The sequence below is a fragment of the Mesitornis unicolor genome, unplaced genomic scaffold (genome assembly GCF_000695765.1).
Source record: "Mesitornis unicolor isolate BGI_N332 unplaced genomic scaffold, ASM69576v1 scaffold5765, whole genome shotgun sequence".
Taxonomy (NCBI): domain Eukaryota; kingdom Metazoa; phylum Chordata; class Aves; order Mesitornithiformes; family Mesitornithidae; genus Mesitornis; species Mesitornis unicolor.
Genome location: NW_010187390.1, coordinates 24,965 through 51,588, shown reverse-complemented (window position 1 = coordinate 51,588; position 26,624 = coordinate 24,965). Strand labels below are relative to the sequence as shown.

Here is a 26,624-nt window from a genome sequence, read left to right as displayed (position 1 = left end):
GGTGGGCGGTGTGTGCGGGGGCAGGGAGCTGCCCGCGTACGGGCACCGATGTGCGCGCCTGAGACGGCGTTTCAAAATGGCAATCGGTGCCTCTCGCAGGCTGCGCAGGTCAGACGCCCTGCGACTGACATCCCGGGCCGGACTCCGGCGCTGGAAGGGGCTCCGGTGGTCGTAGCGCGTTTCCCTCCCCAGTCAGAGTGGGTTTTTTTTTTTCCCCTTAGATCGCCAGTACTGCTTGGTCTTGCTTTAAGTCTGTTTTTGCGAGGGTACTTAAGGCGCAATAGACTGTTATTATTTTTTCAGGATTTACAGCACGTAACTCTGGGAGTCTGTGTATGTAGCCGTACTGATGTGGATATAGAACCACCCAGAGATGTTCAAATTCAACTTTATTTCTTTGTAGTAAAGAAAAAATTGAAGGGAAAAAACAAACTCGACATTACTTGCTAGACAACTTGCAAAGTGAACTTGTTGAATCTAATGGTAGACTGCCTGTGATGAGTATTTAGGTATGGGTTATTAAATTCTCTGTCATCCACCATCATTGGTAAGCTGTCTTAATGTTTTTAGTAATGGAGCAGCAGATTTGAAAGCACAGCTTTAATAATATTTTTTGTGAAGTGAAATATTTTTTTAAAATGAGCTGCTTGGTTTAAAACTGCTCTAGCAACCGTATTTTTTTAAGTTTGTTTTTTTTAGGTTTTTTTCTTTTGGTGGTAAGTGAGGTAGTATGAGTTAATGTCTGTTTACTCTCCTGAGTTGTTTGCTCCACCCAAAGAAAGTTGCTGATATAAATGCTTCTAAGAGGCGAGGTTCGTTTGGTTTTACTCATGGGAAATATGACAAATACATGAGCATGGTAATTGCGGCACAAGTTTTGACCTGTCTTCTGCTCCTGACTTTTTCCCTGTGTCGTGAAGTTACAGAGAATCTTCAGTTACATCATTTTCTTCAGAGTCCCAAAACTTGCCTTTTCCTTCTTCAAGCAAACAAACCAAAAAACCCAAACCCAAACACCTCAGCTAGTTCCCATCTGGTCATTTGGGATGTTTTTGTTGTTGTTTGTGGGGTTTTTTTGTTCTTGTTTCTTTTTTAATTTGGTAGCTCATTTTCACTTCAAGTATCAAGGTCAGATGGATGTGGGATTGGTATGGTCTGTTTTATCTGTGTACAGCTGTGTTTATCCCTTTTGAAAGGAAGCTGGGGTTCTGAAATTCCTAATAAGGACTTGCACAGCAGCTTTGAAAAACATATACCTTGCTTGTATTGTAAACGCATTGTGCATTTCCTCAGTAAAAAAGGCAAATATGTTGATAAAATTGCATATGTATTTTTTTATGTGTGATGGAGGTGGGTTTTTTAATCAGCACTTTATATGAAGCCATCTGCTGTCCAGTTGGACTACTGAACAGATTATGCTTCCAGTGCCTGTGGTGGAGCTGCTGCAGGATTAGGCAATATGACACAGGGCACTGGGTTATGAGATTTGGGAGAGTGTGTGTGTGTGTTGTGGGATGGGAAGGGAGGACAGGAGAGGAAGAGGCTTAACCAGCACATAATACAGAGTGTTGGTATTTAATGTAATTGAGCATTTTCTAAAGTCAGGCCAGAACAGAGCAGCTGACCATGAAGTGAGTGCTAAAATAGTTCAGAAGTGACTGCGCGTTGCGATTTATCCTATAGCATGTAACTGATTCAGTCTGGCCTCTTTGAGCTTGGATAGGTTTGAACTTGAGTTTTCTCTCTTTCTGGGGGGGAAAGCTGTGTGCTCCTTAGTAGGACAACTTACTGTGTGCTGTCACCCACTCTTCGTTGTGACATTGAGGTGGAACAAGTTTGTCTGACTATTCTGAGTGCTGGTGCTAATGATTTATTGTAATTGTAGTAGCACTCAGATACTTATTCAGATCTCTTGATGTTCTCAGTCTTACATTTTATATTCTTTACTCACTTGAACAGAAAGGGCATTTCCCACCCTCAGTATTGCTATATTCAAAATATATCTGCATTTTTATCTGAAAACATACAAATCTTGTTTTGTCTCTTTCACTTAATCTGGGAATAAGTCTAGTAAAATTTCGGTTGTGCTGATTTTTTTGGAAGATAATTTGTCTTTAATGTCTTCAGGGAGTGCTCAAAGGTAAAAAAAAAAAAAGGTGGGGGGGAAGCAGGAAAGAACTAATTTGGTTGGAACTTGACTCCCTCATGGTGAATATCACTCTGTTGACAGTAAGCATCCTTTTACTCGAGCATTTAGGAAAGATGACAGCGTTTGGGACACTCAAGTTGAAAATCGCTGTTCTTAGAAAAGTGGGAGTAAGTTTCTTGCTAAGGGAATTGTGAGTAAATCAGAATACCAGGCAGTAACACAGTTTGCCCTCCAGACTATGTGTATTCTGGTTATCTAGAAAGCTTATCTGATAAGAAGGGAAAAGAATTTGGGAGAAGCAGAACAAATGTTTAAGGAAGATCTGCAGTGCTAAAAGGAGAGTACAGAATGGTGGCAGTCTTGGGAGGGATGGAAAGGGGGGAGAGAGAGAGAGAAATCAAGGAGAGGAAACCAAATGTAGAAGTAGTAATTGAAGGAAGTTGTGATATAATTGGTGGGGATTTGGGCTTGACTAGAAGGAAAAGGCCATTAGAAGTACATTACTGTATTTAATCTGGCAAGATTTAAAATCTGTTATGTTTCTGGTTGGAAGCTTTAGTGACAAGGAGGTAGAAAATGAGATTCTTATTTTCTTTTAGATCAGAGACTTAAACTCTGAACAATTTTTTAAGAGCAGATTTTGAACCCTGAATCTTTAACTGAAAGCATGTTTTTGTCTCCTGAAGTTTTCTTAAATGTAGAGAAATATAATTTTTATTAATTTTTTTTTCTGGCAGTCTTTAGGATGATGATATGACTTTGCTGTCTTATGGTGGAGATACTTACTTGTGAATTGGCGTACCTTTATAATAATGTACAGTGAAGTTAAGTGAGGGGAGGATTGGTGACGCTGTATTATAATGGAAATAAATGAAGCTTCTTTGTAGATGCCATATAAATAGAAGTTCCAGTACCTAAGATCTTCCCCAAATCCTTTGCCTGCAAATAAAATCTGGGACTAGCCCTTTTTGGTGTACATGTAACCATGAAATGCTATCTGAAAATCAGTCGCATGAAGCTGAAGATAGTAGTGAGAAATTTCTGAAGTACTGCATTGTCATCAGTATCATAAACAGTATGAACTTCATCTGTACTAATACAGAAATTACATATGAAGTTAAAGCACTTACAGTTCTAATTATGATTCTTTGGCTGAAAATGTTAAGTTCCAGAGAGATTCTCCTGTCAGTTTCCTGGCTGAATTGAATTATTTTCAGTTTTTAAGGAACTTATTTACAGTAACTAGTCTATGAAGCATTAGAAGTGACACCTGAAACTACCACTTACAGTGTTACTGCACTGATGACTTCCTTTTGAACAACTTAAGTTGACTGGTGTAGTGCAGAGAGGCCTCTCTGTGCTACAAAACTCTGCTTACAACTCTATTCTACTGTCTAAATCTTATAGTCTTGTTTATCCATAGGCAGATACATAGTTTTCATCAGTCTCTTTCCTTCTAGACCACTTTTTTTTGGGCTTAAATATGATTTTAAGATGACTGTGAGAACCTCTCAGTAATTTGGAATATCAGTTACTTGTGTAAATTCTAATCTTAATGGTATCTAGTGGGTAGATTTAGCAGCTTTAGAAAATAATTTAAGAGAAAAGACCTTTTAAGGAAGTAAGTGCTGTGTTGCCTAAATGCGTATTTTTTTATGTTGTCATGTTATTTCCTGTAGCTTCCAACTGGTGTGTGGAAGCTTAACAAGCTTTTCTGGGTAAAACAAACAAACACAGGGACAGATTTCTGTTTGACTCCCATTAGAGAAAATGTAAAGTTTCTTTCCACTTGGTAGAAAAATAAATGGATGGGGTTGAGCAGAAGTGTTGCATGCAAGAAGTTTCACAAATCCTTGTGTTATCTTCCAGTATGCATATAGGAATCCTGTCTGTTTGACAGGAAATGCAGAACATGCAACCTATACAGTATATAGTACATACTGGAAAGGAAATAACTTTCTTTTCGTGGTGTTTCTTGTTCCTTGAGTGTTGGTAACTGATCTGACACTCGGTTTCATTGCCTGGTGTATGGAAAGTTGCTTAGCTTAGTTCAGTACAAAGAAGTTCACTCAGAAAATCTAATTCAGGAAATGACCTGCCTTAAAAGGATAAACTTCTTAAATTGTCTCTAATACAAATCTTTTACATGCTGTGAGAACTTCCATGCTTTTATGTTCACAGGCTAATTAGTTTGTATTGAGAATAAATACAGTGGTGGGTTTTTTATGGTTTCATTGCTAAATTTGGAACATTTTACAAAAGAAAACCAAAACAAGCAAATTAAGCCAGTTCACTTTCTGTAACACCAAATTATAATTCAAAATTAGCAATGAGATTGCAAATGTTACCTCCATATTTTATGATTTGTAGTTTCAAATGATATTCTTTAGGAAAATATATTAGCTTATACTTTTAAACACTAGGGTTTTTTTTAGGTAGTTTTAGCAAACATTTTCCGTCAGTGTAAAAGGCACTGGCTGTTCTGTGTACGTGGGTTTTTTTTTTTAAATAATAATTTGTGTACAGGTGAGTGGATTAGACTTGTAGCTCTTGTGTGCCTTGTATAGGTCTTCTGTGCCAGTGCATTGTCTGTGTTTTGGAAAATACAGCTGTATATTTAGCTCAAAAGCAGTAATAAGACAATAGCGCAACTTCGCTGAATCAGCAAGCGATTGCCCCGCGTATACAGGAAGCAGAACCTAAAGTGTTATATGTCTGGTCTCTGTGCAAAGGAGTTAGATGATATGAGATTGACTTGTCCAAATGTGAAATGTTTCTGTTAGTTTTAGTACATTTTGTTAGAGAAGCCAGCAAGATGTCAGCAGCTCTTCATGCTCCATTTTCCATTAGTATTTCAGCAAATGATTGTGTCGGCACTTGGGCTATCTTAATCGGGTGAAGTAAAGTGGATTGGGATAAGCTTTTACAGGTGTGTGCCGCTCCTTCTACAAGGGAAGCGCTGTCTGCTCCCTCCCGTTTGCACGTACTTTGGAAAGAGGAAGCTTGCAGGTTGCCTGTTGTCAGTGTGTGTTCAGTGTGATCCTTGCTCTTGTGCTGCACTCACTGTGCCCAGCCCCGTGGAGCTGTTGAAAGGAAGAAAGAAGACGTGAGTAAGAAGGGAACTGCCTAATACTTATCCCCCTCTGGATCTTTGGGAGCTTGTTGCAGTAAGTAGCTCTTATGTTAAAGAGAAATTAGATGGGCCTTGAGGAGGGCTCGTAAAGTGAATCACACTGTGCTGAAGGTAACAGGAACAGGCTGTGTACAAGAAGGAAGTGGTGTATCTCTGAGGGCAGAGTTCCTGTTAGTACCTGTGCTTCTGTTCCAAGTTTAACAACTAAAAACCCCAAACTGTGAAACAAAACTGATGCAACTTCCCAATCTCTTTGTTTAGTATCTTGAACTGTATTTGTTTTACAGGAGCATAAATAGAGGCATAGAATTTATAGCTGACTCGTGGAAGGTCATATAGGGACTTGCTGTCAGATTTGGGAACAAAACCTGATTGTTTGGACTTCCAGTGCTGTGCACAAGGGTTCCCCCCTCCTGCCCCCCCTCGCTTTCCGAATTGCCTCTGTCGGACTGCAACACAGCAAAAAGTGTGGCTTTGCAGAAACGCAGAGACTGTCCACAGACACTGTGCAATGGATCCCTTGGGAAAACATGCACCTGAAACCATCATTAGTAGCAGTTACTTTTTAAGAGTTTTACATATGTCCTCTCGTAAGAACCTTGAGATTCTAATTTTTGGCTTTGCAAACTTCTGGAGTTACATAATGTTCACAGTACTGTCTGCCTGCGTGTTGGTGGGTCTCTGTATTCGCAGAGGCACTAGAAGATACCGCTCTCTTTCTCGTTAGTGAAAGCAGTCTGTGTTTGGCAGTTCTGGTGACTGCAATCTTATTTATCCACAGAACAACAAAGTGGCAGCTGTATGGATGAAGGGTCAGTTCTGATGTAGCAAGACATCCTTGAGGGATATGAGGGTATCTTGCTCTTTCTGTGGTTGCGTTTGGTCCTTAATTAGTAACTTGGGGTCGAAAAGAGCGTGGTGTGGGTTTTAGTTGTTGTTACTTGGTAGGCAATGGCTTGTGGGCCTTTGATTACTTGGTGTCCAGGGTTGCTCATAATTGAGCGTTTTTGCTCTCTTTAGTATTTGTGTTACCCAGGGCGGTGTTCCTCTGATGCTATTCCTTCCAGCACCACCCTTCACACTCTGCCTCTCCCACCCCTCAAATCTGAGCACTGGTGACAGAAGTGAGTGGGCTTGGTTTCAGGGATCCTCCCTTCCCTCCACCACTAAATAAAGGGAAGTACTTGCTCAACTTGTAATAGTAGATATGGTGCCTCGGTGTGGTTCCTCCCTTTTCCTGACCTTGTTGGTGAGGCAGCAACTTGATGTCTCCTATGGGTTGCAGAAATAACCCTTTGCAGCTCAAACCTTGCAGAGAGCCCTCGCGGGCCAAGACCAGGGTTACTGTGGAGAACAGGTCGCGGTGTGCTCTCCTGCACAGCGCTCTGCAAGATGGTGTCTGCTGATGTCTTTCCTCCTTCACCTCCAGTGCCTTTCTGACTGTGTTGCAGGGGCTCAGTCAAGTGTTTCATCAGCTTATGGCCAGGTAGTCAAATAGATACAGCTCTTCTAACAGGTGGGTTCTGTGAGGAATCCTTTTATTGCACAGCAAATGAAAGCAGAACTCTCACCTCCTCCTCTTCATATTAGATGGTTTTCCACTTTTTTTTTTCTGTTGGGTTAATTAATAAAAGTGTAGATGCCACCTTTGCTTGAAACCATGCAAATGGTGTTACTTGTTACTTGTCTAAACTCTTAATGCTGTTAACAGGAGCCATGTACTCTTTGCAGAGCATAGGTTTGTTACTGTGATGCTGATATTTTAGAAGAAAAGAGCGAGGGAATGACCCTGCAGGAGAATTTCAGCTTGGAGTGAAACATGAGTGCAGCATTTTCAGATGCAACTTGTAAAATTTGATTATGTATTAACAAGAGATGAAATTGGTAGCCAACCTGCTGGCTAAGCTGACAAAAAAAAAAATTAGTTTTACTCTGAAAAAGATTGACTGCTTACAAGATGAGTTTATGTTTAATAATATTCTTGTCTAAGATTCTAGATCAGATAGGTTTAGTTGGTAAGTGCTGGGTTCTACAAGCTGAAAAAGGTTCTGAAATTCAAAACTTTTCTTAGTTAAGGCCTCTTCTGTGATAAAACCTCTTCATAACAGTCACAGATGTGTGCTGTACTGTGTCTTCTGCAATGGTGGAATATTCTAAAAGAACAGTAAAGGTCGTCTCTTCTGCAATGAGCTACAGCTTTCTTATGTTCCTTATGTTATGACAGATATTTGTGACAGTGTCTTCCTTCCCTCTTCCTTCCTCCCTCCCTCTCCAAAGAGCCCAAAATAATCAAGTCTGTGTACTCTTTCTACAGCAGAAGTTAAAGAGCAAGCACACTTGCTCTGTGTGTGAGGAGCCTGGGATACTGTAGTGATGAGCAGTTAAAGAACTCATGGGGAAAGACTCTGCATTGTTTTTCTAATTTTATTTTAACCTCAAAGACAGGTAGAACTAAAATGTAGTACTGTTCCTACTTATGTTAAGAAAGCAGAGAGGCCTCTCTGAGCTCGAGTAGAGGAGGCTTACTGAAACAAATGCTGGTTTGACATCCTTAGAGTTGAACGTAATGTTCTTACTGGGTGGTCTTAAGGCTATAAATAGTTCCAAGAAAAAAAATTTGCTTGTTTACTACTTGAAGCATAACAATTCTTTGATATCCTTGGGGAAAAACAATGAAGTGTAGACTCTTCTGGCTGCTTTTACTGTTTTTTGTAAGCTGTACTTTATCAGTGAGCATTTTTTTTTTGGTTGGTGCTTTTTTTTCCCCCAGCTAATCTTTCACTAGATGCATATCTTCACTTTCATCCTCTGATCTCCTTCTTGGACTTTAGGGTCAGCAAATCTGCCAGCCAGTATTTGTCCTGTGGCAGTCATTGTCAGTTGAGCATCTTATTTGACTTGGTTGTAGCAGGCGTGTGATGAATTAATACTTGAACTGTGGTCCCCATGCAATAATTCTGTGGTTTTTTTTTGGAGTCTAAGATAAGAAAACGTCTGCCGTAAAACAAATAGACAAGAGAAGAACAAGGTGTCCATGCAGTTGCATCAGACTACTGCAGTAACATCTAAGCTGCAGAACACGGCATGCCATGGCTTGTCTTTTCGCATTCATACACTTAATGATGTTTGTTAATCACCTGTTATGTCATTAAATGTTACTAGTGACAATATTTCTCTTTCCAGGTGCTTCTCCAAGCTTGTGATCTTAATGTGAATTTGCTAATTTCTCTTAACTTGTTGAAGTCTCCTCTCTGCTTGCCACAGGCCAGTTCCATGAACTGTTGTCTCACTCTTCTCCTACTGCCAAATACTGTGGACTTTTTCTTTTGCTGCCACTAACGCAAGAGTGCTCTCATGACAGCTTCTGCCTCTGAAGCAGATTTCTGTGCTTGCTCTCTGCCTCATTGACTTTCAGTCTCATTTCTGATCTCATCCGAAAACCTATTCTCCCTTCCCTATTTCTTTTAATTAATTTCTTTCTATTTTGATGCATATTTTGCTGCCTTACAGCTTAAATTATGCAGCTGTTTTTCATGATACCTTTCAGACAAACAGCTTCTATTAGCATGGGTTTGAATACTTTGAAACCTTCAGCGACTGAAGGCATTTATATACGCTGCTGCTTTAGGTTATCTTTATTGGCACAGAGTTGAGGCTAAGGCCTTGGCTGTGGTCTATAACCTCCTGGGGAAGCTGTGATGAGCAGGATGCAGAGGAAACAGAAGTCACCTGAGGAGGTGTGGTGTGCAGTGGGACTGACATCATTCTCTCTACTAGTAAAATTCGTAAGAGGCCTCTTGGGTATATGCGACCATGCCTTTCCCTGATGAAAAATCAGTCTTGTTCAGGAAGCTGGTCCTTTTGTTGCTCTGAGCCCAAGGACTGGAAAGGACTTCATAAAACTTCTCTGCTTGGAGGGCTTTGGATCTCGGTTCCCTCAGTGAGGGGAAGGTAGATGAGGAAATGGTGTTGTGTTAACGTATGTTAGTAGATTTGTATCCACAAAGCAGAGCTGGACCCGATCCTGAAGGGTTTTTTATAAAATATGATTATAGCCTCCAGAGTTCCCACTGTGAGGCCTTGCGGCAGGTGGCTTGGATGATGCTTCAGTCAAGATTCAGAGAGTATCAGACTAACCAACAGAGATATGATGGATCAATGCACTTATGTTGACAAGGTCCTTGGAGACCTGGCTGGGGATTGTTCGGGTTTTGATTTGCTGGCTGACTTGCAGGATTTCTAAATCTCTGGGAGGAGCTATTGTTTCTGTGATGCAAGCTCCTGGCTTTAGCTGTGTTAGATGAAATGTGTGTCTGGTTTGGAAGTGCTTGGCTCTGCAAGGACTCTCTTCAAATACCGTGGGTGTGTTTCCTGCTGCAGCATACCTTATGTTCTCCCAGCACTGAAATGATCTGGTTGCTGCAGTAGTCTTGAGACTTGTCTGGAAGTATCGCAAGTACAAGTTGTCTTAAATGGCAACAGATTTTGTAGCTAATTTTTAAGGTGCCTTTAGCTTTGAATGTTAGAGAAGATTGTTGTTGCCATAGATTGAAGTTTGGGCTCATACAATGCTGCTTACTTTGTAAGAAGTCTTGTATCACTTGAGGTGGTGGCTGTGTCATCTCTAGATGTGTATTTCATTCCTCTTCAGCAGTCTGTCCTTTAAACCCATGGAGGAGGATAACAGTCAATTGAAAGCTTTCTAGCAGGTGTTCCCTCTTTGGAAACCTACTGTTAATGAGCAAGAATTGTAAAATCAGCTCCTGTCAAGCACTCTACATTGAATATTGACCAATCAGAGACCGAGGAAAGTATTTGTTGTAATTAGGAGAGAGGCTTGTTTACTGGGGATAGAAGCCAAGTATGCAGGGATATGGTACCTGTGGGCTGCTGCCTCTCTGCTGACGAGGTAAAAGTTGCTGGTTTTGTTCCTGGGTGTGGGATTTGAGCATGTTCTTTGGGCATGGAAAGGGCTTAAGAGTTCAGCTATGTTGAATAACATTTTGCCTTGCTGACAGAAAATGGGAACCGTTTGAAGGATGATTGAAAAGCAAGTTGAGTGTCTTGAGCAACTCTTAAGTTTCTGGTAGGAGTAAAAGCACAGGAGGAATGGGGGGAGTGTGTAACCCTCCTTCACTGTGTGCCCCTCTTCAGCCACTCTCTTGGTAACTGTGACTTGGTAGAAGGACAACATTAAAAGCAATTGCTGTTACTATTTGCTTCCTACCCACAGCAGACAGCTAGAGAGGTAGGTTTACTTTTTCTCAGATTGCTGTGAGGGCTTACTGCGGCAGCACTGGGAGTGGGGGAGTATGAGCTGAAGCAGGTACTTACTGGCTGGGTAACATCCCATGAGGCCTGGGGGAATGAATGTGGGGAATACTGTGAGTCATGCTTGTCAGTCTCATAAAGCAGGAGGCCTTTTAAAATTGGCCTTGGAGGTGTTTAATGGAGCAGTTGTGAAGGAGTTATGCAAATAAAGAACATAAATAATGAGCAAAAGATACTCATTTAAGCTTCTTGCCTCTTCAGAAAATGACTAAATGCAAACTTAACCATGCAAAAGTTAAGAAAAATGCATTGTCGTTAAGTATAATGAGTGCAAAAATGTGGCCATTCATGATGATGAGAAAATTCTCTTTGTGATTAGGAAAATGAATTTCTGTAGTTGGTGAAGAGAAAAGATTGGTTTGGGGGTTTTTTGGTGGTGGTTTTTTTCTTTTTTCTGTCCAATTTCCTTTGGAAAAAAAACCTGACAAGGTGGGAAGCTGAAAAGCCGCTCCTCTCGTAAGAGCTGGTTAGGACAAGAAGTGGTAAAAAGACTAGTCTCTAGTTTTGCTTTGGACATATCTTTACTGTTTAGGCTGTTTTTGTATTAAGTCTTTAATTTTGCATCCCCCTATTCATGCAGGACTTTCTTTACATGTACATACTGTATATTCTTTGGTAAAATTGTGAGCATGTTTTTAGTAAATAACTTCTCTTTGCTACTGACACAGCCAGCCACTTCTTGCTGTTTAAAATGAAAGTTTTGAACAGAGCTTATGAAATCTAATTATTCCAGTCTTGGGCTTGCTTGCATCTGCCCTCATCGTCATAGGAATCTTCTCTGGTAGCTAAACCTTGCAGGCAGACTTAATTGGCATATAATTTGCTTGGACTATTTCTTTTGCCTCTCTTACAGCATAGAGGCCGTCACAAGCTTTGAAGCAGTTGGATGTTCCAGTCACAGTGTCCCGCATGCTGCCCCATGGTTGTGTGTGCCTTCCCTTGGCCTCCCCTGTGTTTTAACTGGATGGGGGCAGGTGCTCAGCTTTCTCTGGGGGCCACAGATGTGTGGATATGGGTGGATATGTAACTGTGGCTGACCTGTTCCTGTTGTGAAAGGAATGTTTCCCTGAACACGACTCCTTTGTGACTGTAATAAGGCCACTCATCTGTCAAGCTGATTACAGATGAGATAGTAGCAAGGTGTCCTGGTGGCCCTACTACAAGAGCTGAAATAGAATCGTTCAGAGGTTGTGTTACTACAAGAGGCGGGGACGGGGAGTGATGTGGATGTGACTGTTCTCATGCATCTGGTGGCATGGAAGTGCAAGTGCTGCTGTCATCTGTGACTCTCTGCACCTCCTGCATCTGCCTGAAGCTGCCCTCCCCTGCGTTGTACACGAAGGGGAAGCAGTCTTTAAAATCATGTGAAGGAGCAGCATCAAAATACCAGTGGAACTTAAACGTGGATTAGAAAACTGCTGTAACTGTGTCTGCCAGAGGCACTGTAACTGTATTTCTAGGAAAAGTTACTCACTTGAACTACTGCTGTGCTAACTAACACCACAGCAACTGTCTCTCCAGGGACTTTGCTCTGTGGTTTTGTTTGTTTGTTTGTTTGGGTTTTGTGTGGGTTTTCTTGTTTTTGCTTGTTTGTTTTTTAAACAACAGAAACAAACCCCCTCACTCCTGAATTTGACACGCTTTCCTATTGAATAACTTGCTTTCTGTCTTCTATTGGTTTCTGTAAGTTGAGTTTTGTCTGTTACTGGATGTGGAGATGACCGTGTATGTTTACCTACTGCTTTGTCCGTGTGGGTTTGGTTTTTTTGAGGTTTGTTTGGTGTTTGGGTTTTGTTTTTGAAAGAAGCAGTGGTATGTTATTGACTCGCCATTCCTGTCTCCCTCGTCTTCTCTGTTCTCCTGAACCATATGTTTTGTTCTGATTTGTGTGCTTGTTTTTTAGGAAAAAATTCCTACTTGCTGCTGTTGAAATAACCTAGCATTCCAGTGAATTCATCTGGATGTAGTGTGCTTACAACCACAATCAGATAAAAAATGTAGAATCAGGCCCAGGAGTACATTAAAGTATAAGCAATGTTAGCAGCTGTTTATGTGATCAGACAGAAACAGAAACTAGGTTAATTTTCTCCACTTACATATACAAGTTCTTGTAAAAACAATCAGTCCTTGTATTGCAGTCCATTACTTGATTGCCATGAGATCACTGTAGAGCCTGTGTTGTATGTGAGAATATGCCTTGTGCTGGGAAGCAAGCCACTACAAAAATGTGGGGATCCACTGGTTTCTGGTCTAGGCATGTTGTGCCCGTGTTGTGAGAGACATGCAAGGCCTTGGATTTTTTTTCCTGCTGGAGTGAGTATATTGATCTTCAAGAAACTAAATAGTCAGCAATGTAGTGGTACAAAGTGTGAGAACAGAATTTGAGCCTGTCATGGCCGTTGTTTTCTTCTTTATTTTAAAAATACAGTGATGTTTGGGAACTGCCTGAACTGTAAAACAGTGGCTGTGTGTCAAGAGTGACTTTTTTGAACTCTTCCTGAATTAAACATTTGCAGTCCAGACATTTGCTGGATGTCAGGCAGACTGTGTAACTCTTGGCTCTAAATTTTTAGTGCCTTGAGATTCTTCCTGGAGCTGGACAGGCCTGCTAATGACTTTCCATGCTTTCCTTCCCTGGTTCCCTCCCTGCTTTGTTGTCCTGTGACATCTTTGATGTCTCCACTTGAAGGAAACTCTTGTGGTGCAGATCATAGCTTTGAGCCTGCTTACTCTTGGACCAACCCTCTTGCACATGCTGACCTTCAGTACGTAGCTGTCTTGCAAATAGCAACTGAGGCTACCCTGCTCTGTGGATTCAGAGCACTGTTGGCATGCCAGGACATGCTGAGGTGACACTGTATTTTGATCCTTTATGTTAAATCTTGTTGTCTTAACCTTGTTTGCTCATCTGCGTGCTGTCTGTTATGATTCCAGGCCTGCCTAGAGGGTAGGGAGGACTAGAGAGTGAGGATCTGGAAAGAAAGGTGGTCTTGGAAGCTCACCTGTAAGATCATTGAATTTTAGCATCTTGCTTGCCTTCAGATGCAGATTTATTGTAGTATTCTGGGCTTATTCCTTCAGTTTGAATTATCAAAATGGTGATAAACTTCTGACTGTGTGAGCACTCACCAGTCTTTGAGAGTAAACTGAAGAGGTAAATAAAATCCATAGAAGGAGCCATTGTTATCAATATTATGAAAAGGAATTTTTTTCACACAGTATGAGCTGAAGAGCTTTGCCCCAAACCAGGTGACTCTGAGCTGCCTTCATTCAAAGGCTTGAATGGCATGAAAATTACCCAGTTCCAACTTTTCACTCTGGTTGCTTTTAAGTTCTGTGTTGCTGCTGCTATATTGCAAGGAGGATATTAAGGTAACTGATAGATGCTAAAATGTCTCCTTCCTATTTCCACAAAAAAAAGGTGAAAAATAAGTCTCTGACGTATCAGTGACTGTGTCCTTGCTAGGTGAGCTAAAATCTGTGGATGGGTGTTGGCACTTTAGAAAGTAAAGAGAGCCATTTTAATTTCAAGCCTCAGTACAAACAGAAAACAAGTAGTCGATATTTTAGAGACAGCCTATATGGAAACAAATGGAACTTAAGTTCTCTAATTCCCTATCCTCTGCTGACTGTTGTGCCCAAAGAATCATATGCTCCAAAGCCTTGGGTGGCATTCTTGGTGTTGAAGACCCTTATGGAAGTGCCAAGGGTTTCTTTTTCGTGGCTGACAGTCCAAGCGTGGCATTAGTCTGTATCTGGAGCTCTGGATGATGTCTCTGATGTCAGAACCTGTTTATGTCAGCGCTGAAGAAATTTGTGTGTTTGATGACATAGGACAAATCATAGGCACTGCAAAGAGGTTAAAAGCATAATTTTGAAGGAGCTGTACCTGCTGAATGCTGTGCAGTGCTTTACAGCAATGGAAGATGCGGTTTCTGTCCTGGAGCTTGTGTTGTCTAAATCATGTAAAACAGAAAATAAGACTCACGCCAAATTTCTTAAGCTTGTTGCATATGCATTCTTGGAGTCTTACTAATTCAGTGTACAAGGGTTGTGTGAAAATGACACATGGGCATGTCTGCTTCTGTCGCTTTATTTCAGCGTTGCGTGCTATTTTGGTTCTATACACAGACTACAACAACTGACATGAACAATATGTTGTGCCAACATACATGTTTACTATGACATCTTCTCTATGTGATTTGGCAGGAGAACTGAAAATTGTGTTTTCAACATTTTTAATATATGTGTGTGTGTGTATGTATATATTTTTTTTAAGGGGAGTGGTTTAATCCAGAGCCAACATGAACACTGTTTGCTGCATTGGGCAGAAAATGCTGCTAACAGAGCAGCTGGCACATATCTTCCCAGGCTCCATCTGTCAGAGTTGGCATTGCTTTGTAAATCGCACTCCTATTGGATGGATTCATTTCTTGCTGTAATGTTTGAAGCCTGAATTAAAATGGAATTCCTAAGTTGTTTTTTTTTAAAGTTTACTGTTTTAAAAAAGTGTTTTTGTAGACTACTTCAGTCCTCCCTTACAGACTTAGTCTGTGACAGTGTTGTGAATGCTACATCTTGTGGTCTTGTCTTAGTTTAAGTAAAAAACATACATGCGGGTAAGGTAAGCTTAATCTCAAAGACATTTTCAGACCTCTGTACACACAGGTCAGAATGGGCTGAGATCTAATGATAACCTGAAAAAGTGTATCTGAAAAAGTGAAACACTTAATTTTTTTTTTAAGAAACATCAGTGTACATATTTATCTTCCATTTTTTTGTATATCAAGACTGCTACACTTTTAATTGTGGGGTTATATATGCGTGTATGTATAATATATGCATGTCCCTTAAGCTCTCCTTTGGAATGAACTTCTCCCCTTAATGAAGAAACTTTTATCCCTCTGCCTTCCCCAAAAGAGATAATTATTAGAAAAATTGAGACTCTTCTTTTTACAGTTAATCAACAGAATGAAAAGCAACTTTCAAGTAGAAGAAAATCTGCAAGGACACAGACAGATTGGCTAAATTGGTCTCGGCCCATAGAAATGCTAATTTGCTATCAAGGCTATTCAGGACTGGTCAGGGGAATATTATTGATGGAAATTAAGGATTTGCTTCTAGCTGATTGTCTGGCATGTACAGGATTTGGGGGAAGGGCCTGTCTGAAACAGAGCTTGTGAATTATAGGCAGTGCTTGTTACACTGTCCTGCGTGTTTGTTAAACTACAATAATTTCAGATGTGTCTTGACCCTTGAGTTGGAATAGCTGACTAGTCGGTGATTTCTGTCAAGATAGCATTTCTGAAAAGAAACAGACTAAAATCTTGCTTGAGGGCTATAGTATGGTTGTTGCTGTGGTGGTGATCACCTTATCTGGTTCCCTGCATGAATGCCAGGTTTCTTGTGCAAGGTCTTTACCTGGGGAGAAGAGATTTCAAGTTCTACCAGTTCCTTTGTGTTTATTATAGCTGAGTGACTGCACCTTATCTTGAAGAAACTCAACAGACATGGTATTACTTCATACCGATGGGCCTTTTTGTTGTGGATGCTGGAAGGAAGTTCACTTGAGTTGAATTGTAGATGCTAGCCTGGCTGTGTTTATTTAGGATTTCTGCCTCAGTAGATGAGAAGAATTACTATTTACTGAATGGACTTGAAAGAATTTCTTCATCCTGGTTTTAATTTTCAGGTTACTGTAATGAGAGGCATCTTGGGTTTTAGAACTGTTCTGAATGGTTGGCATCCTTCTCTGCATCCCCATCTCTAAATTCCCTCATACTCCTGGAACAACCAGTTATTTAAGTGGTTGAGAGCTTTGATACTTCTATTGGACACCATTCTTACTATCTGTAGGGAGAGCTCTGTTGGATAGCCAGTTCTGTTTCTTGTTTTCATCATCAGTGAAGGATTGACCACCAGACCCTGGAGAGAAAATCTTGGACAGGAGGTGGGAATGTTCAGTGACTGCAATATGTTGCTATTAATAGCTTGCAGGCTATTGGGTCACTAAAATCTTGAGCTTTCAACCCCATGCACAAGTTCAGGAATGATAGGAAAATACAAAAAAATGACAAGTTATGGGAAATCACTCCAGTAAAACACTTGAACATTTTCCTACAGCACATATTGTAGTAATGATCTTTTTGATGCAGAATGTTAGTTGAGATTTGCATGTGCTTTGGCACGTATGGGTTTTTGGCTTTAGTTCCCTTTCGTTCGTAGGCTGAGTTTGCCCTGTTTTATCAGGCCGTGCTTCTACTAAGTCCTTTCCTGTTCCTTCTCCTCATGTAAATGCTTTCTTTTTACATTTCCCACAGTTGTTTTTACTGATGATAGTAATTATATGAATGGCAAAGCAGGTGGTTCCAGTTACAAGAATACTGATGGTGGCTGATCTGGGACTGATGATATTGAAGAAAGACAGTAGATGAAGTATAGTGGTGATCTTCTGAAGTCTTACCTGTGGTGCTATGAGGGGCTGCTGGTATGTTGGACAAAGGTTGAGCTTAAACTTCTGAACTAACCCTCCCAGTGGCTTACTTCACTTTCCAGTGAGGGAATTGAGGTTCTGATTGGTAAGGAACAGTCTGTAACTTGTGGGCAGGTAAATACCAGATGTAGCATAGCTATGTGGATATTGGGAAATACTCAAGTGCATCATCCCCTTGAAGTAAATGCTAGCTTAATGCAGAGAGAATTTCTTCAATGAGGCGTGAACATAGTTAACAAGTTCCAGGAGGCACTTGACACATTTGGTTCATGCTCTGTTCTTACCTGGATGGCATACATAGTGTAAGCAACCGTTATTTGTAAATTTTGAAGCCTTAATTTCCTCGGTCACTCTGGAATGACATATATTCCTTAAGGTTATGTCTGTGATGAGAGAAACCCTGAATGCTCCCTGCTGAGCACCTGCTAGTAACAACCGCAGTCTGTTTAGATTTCCTTGAATGGCTTCCAGGTAGGTAGTTGCTCCTGAATGTTCTTCAGAATGTAGAAATTTGTGGCACTCGCTGCTATGACTTGCCAGTTTGACTTTCTTCTCGTGTTTATAAGTGATATTCTGATGTAATAACTATCAGTAACAGCCAAAAGGTCTGCCATGACATAGCAAGTTTACAAAGCAGTCTAACAAGCTTCAGGAACTATGGAGAAGGGGATACCTCTGTCTATGGACTGCCTATTTATTTCGGAACATAGCTCATCAGTTATTTACAGTGATCTCTGAATTTATGGTTATATTGATATTCAATGTAAATTAGACTTTTGTCTCAGAAGGTAAACATTACCTAGCATGTATGGTGTATTTAAACCTTTGAAACACATTACTGCAGCTTGGATGTGAAATAACTTGGTATAAGCTGAGCAGACATTGTGAATAGTTTAGAAATGCCCAAGTCTTTTGCCATTAGCAGTTAGAATTAACATATAAACTTCTAAGACCAGCTTTGAGTTATTGAAAGCCTTATCACTTCAGTGAAACAGCACCTCCAAACTCATAGATGCATCTAGAAGGTCTACATAATATTACAGGCTCTTGCTTTAGAGAGATTTGAGTGCTCCTGTTTCCTGAGTAGGGGAGCCACTTTTCAGAAAGACATTCTTTCCATCCTGAAGCATCCCAGTGAGTTCTCAGGAAGAATAAGGACTGATACCTAGGAGTTTCCAAGCCACTGCCTGGATGTACATCTTCACTGTTCTATAAAAGTATTTCCAACTGACTTGAAAAATGAGGTGCTGTAGATGGTAGCTAACTTAAGCTAAGTTTTGTCTGCACGTTTTTTTGTTTGGGTTTTTTGTTGTTGGTTTTGGTTTTGTTTGTTTTTAGTAAAATTTCATTCCTGAGTTTGTTGGGACCAGATCTCTGAGCTAAAATGGCAAGACCTTAGTGAAGGAAGCAGAATGTTGAAACCTCAGCTGTAATATCGGTCTTATCAGGAAGTATGCATTCTGTAGATGTCAAAGACAGATAAATGACAACATGAACAAAAGAGAATACAAACGGGCATATTGATGACATTTGAATGGCATAGTTGCATTCTATGAATGCTGATACGGGATAGAAATTGCTAAATCCACGTGGCATCTTCTCTTTAATCAATTAATGAAAGGTGGAAGTATTTTTTAAAAAGACAACCAAGATGTAAAACAACCAAGATGTGAAGCAAACACAAATGTATTGCGCTGTTAAATTCATTAAATGCATGAGCAATAACAGCAAAGGCATATAAAACTGAGTCTGGAGCTGTTTCTGTAGTGATCAAGCCCTTGAAGAGAATGCAAAGCATCTGAACAGGTATTGGGCACTGAATAATTAACAGCTAGTTCATCCTGATGGTTTTTTCTGTGCTTGAGTTTCCACATATTCCAACAGCTGAAGATGAAAAATGTGGAGCAACACATGCCTCATACTGAGGAGCCAAATTTGTTTCTGCTGGGACAGCCAGCCCTGGTGTGATCTGATGAGCTGCTTTCTGACCTTTGTCAAATGGAGCCAGTTCTTCTGGTAGGGCATGTTATCTTGCGGGGAGTTCAAGTGAATGGGACTGAAGTGGAAAGAGGGAGAACAGACATGAGGGTGTGGACTGGTGTGCTTGCAACAAAAAGTTTGGCTTCTGAAGATGCTCTGCAGTGTGAGCTGATGCGAGTTTTGGAGGGAGCTTGTGTGTGTTGTGCGCTGTATGAACTAGAAGGTGGTGAGAATTAGCTAAGAAAGCTGGGAGGGCAGATGGTTTGAACACAGCACAGACACTGTTGTGGGGATGTGCCTTATGTGGGTGGCAGTTTGGAGGGAGTAATAAAAAATTCACTATGTGACTTGTAAAGATCAGCTGCAGAGTGGTGGACAGGTTCCTCATCATTTCACCTTGACATATCGCTGAACTGAAGAATCAGTAAATATGCTCCTGCTCTATTTCTGCTGTGACAATTGCTTGGGTGGAGAGTCTGTTCTGACTTGACTATAGTCATTATTTAAACTTTTTTAAAGCAAGCATTATGATCCAAGTTTGGGTCTGACGAAAATACACTATATGCAGCGTGGAATGACGTACTAGTTTGACTGTCACTTTATGTATCCACTTGGGTTATAGGAGAGGTTTTCTTTTTTTAGTATTAAACCTAGTTATGTGAAAACAATTTCAGACTGCAGTTCTGCTATGGTAACATGACTGGGGATACAGGTGGGAGCTTATCTCCTTACAGGAGAGGGAAACTTCAAAAGCTGTGATGTGCTGGATTTAAAAAATACTCCATTTGCTACTAAAGGACACTCAAACTCCCATTCGTATCCAGGACTACTGGAGAAACAACAGTGTCTTTGAATCTTTGAATATAAGATCGTAAAGTAATTTTGAACTGCTAGGAAAACAAGTCAGTTGATAGCCTTTGTGTTACGTTGTCTTTAAATTCAAATAGTTAACATGCTCATGTGTCATATTAGAGTATCTGAAGGCGTGTAAACATGTGCATTATCTTCTATACCGTGTTTAGTTTTTACTTAGAGGGAGATGAAAGTAGCAGCTGAAGAAATCCCACTTCCTCCTGTTGCTGCCATGTAGCCCTTGGCTTATCCCTCTCCCCTCCCCGTTTTGCTGGCTGTAAAGCCTTTAGCTTCTATCTTGCAGATGCCATCAGTCCTAATTAAAAACAAGAGAGACTGTATGTCAGGTCAGTTCTAATCTAAACTGTTAATTCAGGCATTCTCAGTTTACAGATTTTCTGTGAAGTTTGAAAAAATTTCTAACCTGATGCTACTTGGATGTGAAATATACTTCGCATCACAACTGTGGTCATCTAATTCTGCTGCCAAGCCAGTCATTTAAGCAAATAACTAAAATGTTAGGTGCTTAGGCAAATGAGGGCAAGGCATTTGATCAACAAATAATTAGAGAAGAAAAAACTTCTTATACACTGAAGTTTTCTCATTTGACAACACTCAGTAATTGAGTGCTGTGGCTTTGTATTAGTATTCAGCCTAACATTATTTAATTGAAACTTTGTAATGAGAAAACTGCTTGTGTAAAGGCTACAGATTTACGCTTGAGTTTATATGAAATTAGAATCATGTTGACTGTCACCTTATTGGTGTGTCTAGTTCAGTAAACCTTTTTCTTCAGGTATCACTGGTGCTGCTACCTATATTTTGACCATTGTCCAGAGCAGTAGAAGTTCAAGTATAAATCATCAGTTGTCACCTTTAGACTCCAGCTCAATAGCACAGTGTTTTAAAATTCACTGCCAGTGATGATTTGAAATTTAAAGCACCTCTTTGGAAAGCCAGGGTGCTTTGGGAAACTTGCTTCTTGAACCTTTAGTAGCAGTTTTACAGATCCTTCACCACCAAAGTTTGTTTTCTAAAGAACCAAAATGATTCCTGTGAATGTTTTCTGACAGCTAGAAATGTCAATATTCTTTTTAGGTGCAAGGTTGCTTTGTTTGCATTTGGAAATACGCAGAAATGGAGTTTTGCATAGTGTGACCTTAGCACATGCAATAGCTGTTGTATCTTTTGGCAACAGATTGCTTTGAGCTGCTCTTGCTGCTTCACATTGTAGAAGGCATCTGCATGTGAATCCATTTGAAAGATGGCATTAACCAAATGTTCTAATATGTGTTAAAACAGTGCTAGGAACGTTAATCATGAATATGAACAAATTTCTTTGATTGGAGGGGAATTCACCCCTGTTTAAAAAAAGTATTTAATTATAAGGTAGCATAGCATAGCTTGTGCTGTAGCATTTAGGTCATGATGCAACTTTATGATGTGTATGAACAGCTTGCCTTCTGGTTTTCTCCTTAAAGCAAGAGAGATGAGAAGGATTCCTTATTTGCTGTTGCATCTTTTCATACCTTAACTCAGGCAAATTCAACACTTGTGGATCTTAAACTAAAATGCTGAGATCAAGAAATAAGAGGCAGGGTTTAAGAATGAGTGAGTGCATGGAAGCTGGAAAACACAGGGCTCAGTTGAATGTAAATGGAATTTCTTTGTTTCCTGGCTTTGTTATTAATGTTGTAGCTGTTGCATACAATGTGTGTGGTGAGTGTTACTCAAAGAAATCAACAAAAAGCCAGACAAAAATCTAGTCGGAAGGGGCTATGAGTATGAACCTTTTCTTTTGGTTGCTGAGATCGATGGACTTTTTCACAAATAAATAAAATGTGGAAGAAACTATGCTAGCACTGAGTCACCATGTACCGCGCCAAGTCCTTCCTTAGGCAGTGCACCTTTCCTACAAAGGAATGAAAAAAAGAGAATTCTAAGCCGCTACAGTTTTCAGGTCGGGTCACAGGTGAAGTACATGGCCCCCACTGCCAGTTGCCAAGCTGTGATGCAGGCAGCACTGCAGAGTGGGGTGCATGTGTATTTTCCAGGTGGAGGTGGTGTTGGTACCTCCCGTCCTGCCACTGAGAAGGGACTTCCTTGGGCCATGTGATTCGAGTCATGTAAGCAATTGCTGACCTTGGACAGGAACCTGCCCTCTGATGAGGAGCAATGCCTCAGGACAGATCGAGGATGTTACCTTATCAAGGTGTGATTTCGGTAGAACAGTGACTCTTTCCTTACATTTTTGCCCTTTGAGGGGAAACTGTGCTCCTTCCTGACACCTCAGAATATGTCTTCGCAGTCAATGATGAACTTTCTCAGCTGTTAAGGAAAGTTCATTAAGCTTTTGTATAAGGAGGGAGAATTTCACAAATACTGCTGCATGCAGGAGCCCTCTGTACATGCCCTCCTGGTGCTCTGCTCGCCCTTCTCCTGGACTGTGGGAGTAGTAGCCAGCATAGCTGGAGAGTTGGCTTTTTAGGTGGCCTGTGCAGTAGGGGACACCCAACTATGGGAAAATATTTTTGTCTTAGACTGGCCTGGGCTGTGTGACCTCGTAAGAGACAGCGAAAGCTGTGTTTCGGTGTTCCTGGGGAATTGGAGTCTTTTTGGGAAATGAAGGCTTGGGCAGGCTTTAGAAACTGAACTCTCACAAATCATGATAGTGTTGGTTTTTCTATTGAATGATTGTTTCTTGGCATGTAATTTTATTATGGTTAAATATTTTTCGAATTCTTTATTGGCTCCTTATTACTGAGGATTTTTAAAATGTAGATACAGATCGAGTACTTTAACTGCACTGTCAGATCTTCTTGATTACAGATTCTCCTAAATATAGGTTGTATTTTTTGTTGCTGTCTCTTTTTTACCCACTCCTCCACCCTTTTCCTGGCCTTAAGCAAATGCCTTGTTCTTTTTCTTTACAGGCTCCGGATAAAAGGAAAGCATTAGAAGAGACCAAAGCCTATACAACTCAATCTCTAGCCAGTGTTGCTTATCAGATAAATGCACTGGCCAACAATGTATTACAACTGCTGGACATCCAAGCATCCCAGCTGCGGAGGATGGAGTCCTCCATCAACCATATCTCCCAGGTAATCTTTTTTTAACAGAGAACTGACAGCACTAGAGGAAACATTTACTTGTCTCTTGTATTATTGAGCTGGATAGTTTATGTTGACTTATTTGAATTCTCTGAGTAACATCATAGAACATATTAAGACTTTTTAATTTAGTATTTATGGAAGTCACTTTGGAATGGAGGTCATGACTGAAATAAAGCAGTTCCTTTATCAAGAAGTGCTGGGATTATATTTAGTTTAAAGCAAGAGTTAATTATTAAGATTCCAAGATCTAAAGCTGCAGTTGAGGGATGGGGTAGAGAGTAGGATTCTGTTTCTGAACGAAATCCAGGTAGAAGTACTATATGAATGGTGGTATTTTATGTAATGTTGGAACATATGCAGTAATCATACTTGTTTTCATACCACTTGCAGGATGTATTTTATGAGCTGTGTGAGAGGGAGAGGGGTTCACATGCTGCCACTGCCTGCTCAAGCCAAACTCTTCCCAAGCCAAGCAGTGGGATGATGAGCTGAGCTGACTTGTACTGTGGCTGCAGCACTGCTAGCGTTGATGTAGGAAGGACGTGGATGATGAGGCGGAACAGGCCTGTCTCTGTTGGTGGCAGCCTGCGTTCCCCTGGCTGAAGCTTCACCCTAGCTGTCTGCTGCTGACAGGGGGGAGTTGCAGTTGCTGCTTCCCTTGTCCCTGCTCTGGCACTGGTCTGATTGTATGGTAACTCAGCCAAAAATTGTCTGCTGTGTTTAACTGGGAAGTGGCTTACTGCGTATTCAGGTGGGTGCCAAGGAAGGGAAGGACAGGATCCACTTGATTATTTCACCCTTGTATTACTGTTCTGAAGTGGGCTTGAGGGCCCAGTGTCCACTCTGTCATATGCCCTTACTGAAATTCAGTTGGATCTTTGCTGGGCTTTCTCTTACGCCTGTCTGTGACATTTCATAAACAAATCTCAGAGGATTCAACCTAAAATGTTCTTTGGTGCAGCCAGTGAATTTAAAATCTTTGTTGGTCAACCGATACCTTGTTAGTGATACACCTTAGATCAAATACTTGAAAGAAATTGCTTCTCATGGCCTTATCTTCCGGTCGGCCCTGCTAACCTCTTTTTACTGTTCTTTTATAGTCGTGGTTTCTAAAAATCTTTCTGTTAAATGGCAGCACGGTGGTTCACTGAAAGTGTGTCAGCAGCGAGAAGATTCCAGTGCATGTGGAAGGGCTTTCCTAGTAACAGACCCTTTGAAAAGGTTTGTCAAGTTAGTATGTGCTAAGAAGTACAGTGTTAAAAGCTGTATCAAGCATTTTAAAATGCCACTGAAACAGGGAAGCAGGAGAAAGTACAATTGCTGTAGATAAGTTTCTTGCTCTGTCAAGTATTCAGAGATTTCCTGATGCTGGGATTATGACTACTTCTGAAGAAATGACTGGATAAAGAACTGAACCTACAGGCTTTCCCAGGTATTGGGTGTCCTTTCATACTGAGCACATCTTTTCTTAAGTGTTTCAGAGATGCAGTGCTTATGAAGTGATTATTGTTAAATTCTCATTGGCCCACTGATATGACTAACCATGGAAGAAGCCAAAATGTTTGATACTAGCACAAAAGGTGTTAATCCTCTGTACTGTTTGTTGCTGGAATTGAAGGCACTATGCTGAAAGCTATTGAGTCACCTGATACATGAACTGTTTGCTAAAGACTGTGAACAATCAGTGCTTTGTCGAGCTCTTGAGGAGTGCTTAGAAAGGTCACTTGCTTGTAGTTTCTGTCCTGGTTGGTCTTTCCTGAATCTAATCCTTGCTTATAAATGAACTTCTGCATTTTGTAGAATTAAACTGGGTACAGATAATGCATGCATACCAGCTCAGCTGTTTGCTTTGAAATGTTTCTGCTCAAATGCTTCAACTGCATTTCTTAAATCTGCTGTGCAGTTGCTTTGATAGACTGTTTCTAAATTCTCTGAGGTCTCCAGGGTCTTTCTTGTGTCTGTATCAGTCGTGAATATTTTCATGTCACTAAAGCATGGGGATGAACATATTCTCAAAATGGAATTCTTCTCCATGAAAGAAGTCTTGCTTAGAAACATAGATCTGAGGCATTGCCAGTCAATTACTCAATTCTGACCAGAAAAGCTTATTAAATTGTACCTTATCTCACAGATATTTGCTCTATATTGCAAAACTCAGAATTGATTAATTGACTGGCAATGCCTCAGATCTATCTTCTTTCTAAGAAAGAAAATCTTGTGGCTCTTATAACCTGCAGTTTCTGTTCCCCTGCTGTCTTTCAGTTCTCTGTGCATGTTTTCCAGAATGACTGTAGGCTAAATGGCTGGATAGCTGATCTTGAAGATTAGCCACTCAGTATTTTTCCTAGCTGTGCACCTTCTTCATGGGAAAAAGCCTTCATGAAAAGTTAAGTGATGGAGTGGTGTGTTCTATTCCTGTTACTGGAGCTTTATTTTACAGATGGAAGGTTTGCTTGCTTTTATAGGAAGAAAATAATTTAGCTTTGGTTTCTTGTTGTGAGCAAATAGAGACTTTACAGGTGTAACCACACTGGTGAGAGGGAGCATTGCTCTGAGGCAGTGAACAGCTCCAGGAATGGCTTTCACGTAGCAGCTAGAGCAGAAGCGTGCCCAGCTGCATCTATATTTTCTGCACAGTTGTCTTTCAGCTGTAATGTGTGGATCTGGAGTGACCTGCCACATAATTATTTACTACACCAAATATACAGAGCTGTTCACATACAGGTCAACTGTTTGACTTAAATCCTGGATACGGACTTTGAGTTTTGCCAGGCTAACTTGACCTTTCCAAGCTGCTCTAGTATGGCAGAGCAGAGACTTGGTCACTGTTCTGGAGAAATTAACAAACCCTTCTGCTATAAGAGATCCTGCTCATCCTATTAGGCAAGATTTAGGGGGGAAAGATAGCAAGTCTGTGTGAGCAATAGACCAATTGACCAATGTGAGTGTCAAGGCTTCACTAAAGACACTAAGGCATGTATGCTTCTAGACTCCCTACTACAAGCTTTCTGTTGCAGTCACGGTTACATCGAATGTTTCTGTCAGTAGGAGTTGAGCTGGTTTTGAGCTAAGATAGGAAAGCAGAGCCAGCCCGAGTGCTACACTGTTAGGGTGTGCCCTCACAACTTTCCCATTGCACACTGGCATAAAAAGGCAATGGAGGAAGGACTTGAGACCCATGTGGTTCCTAGCAATTACTACTGACTTCTCCATCCCCAAATGCTAGGTAGTAGCAGAGCAGCAGCAATCTATATCTGTGGTATAGATTTGCCTTCAGTTGCAGCAACCAAAAAAGAAATTTTTCTTGAAGAAGATTTAACTGTAATAGCCAGGTGTTTTGCTTTCTTCATAACATCTCTAGAATAGGTAGTATTTTCTGTTGTAGCAATTTTAGGGAAGATGACTGGGCAGTGAAAGGGGAAAGGAGAAACTGAGGGTCAACCTGCAGTTGGAGATGCCAGGAAGGACCTTAGACATTGAGGTGACAAAGGAATGAAGACCTTGATATTCAGCATATGATATTTCTTAAGGTGTGCTGCAACTAAATAAACCCTGGATTTTTTTGTGCACCTT

General features: G+C 40.7%; 1 protein-coding gene across 1 annotated transcript in view; it reads left to right on the top strand.

The window, feature by feature from the left end:
• Nucleotides 1–48: 48 nt before the first annotated feature.
• The window catches only part of LOC104541370 (abl interactor 1-like), a 49,712-nt gene continuing 23,136 nt past the window's right edge, over nt 49–26,624 (top strand). The window contains 2 exon segments of the mRNA XM_010185418.1: nt 49–171; nt 22,872–23,039. Coding sequence (XP_010183720.1) covers nt 49–171; nt 22,872–23,039 — 291 coding nt within the window.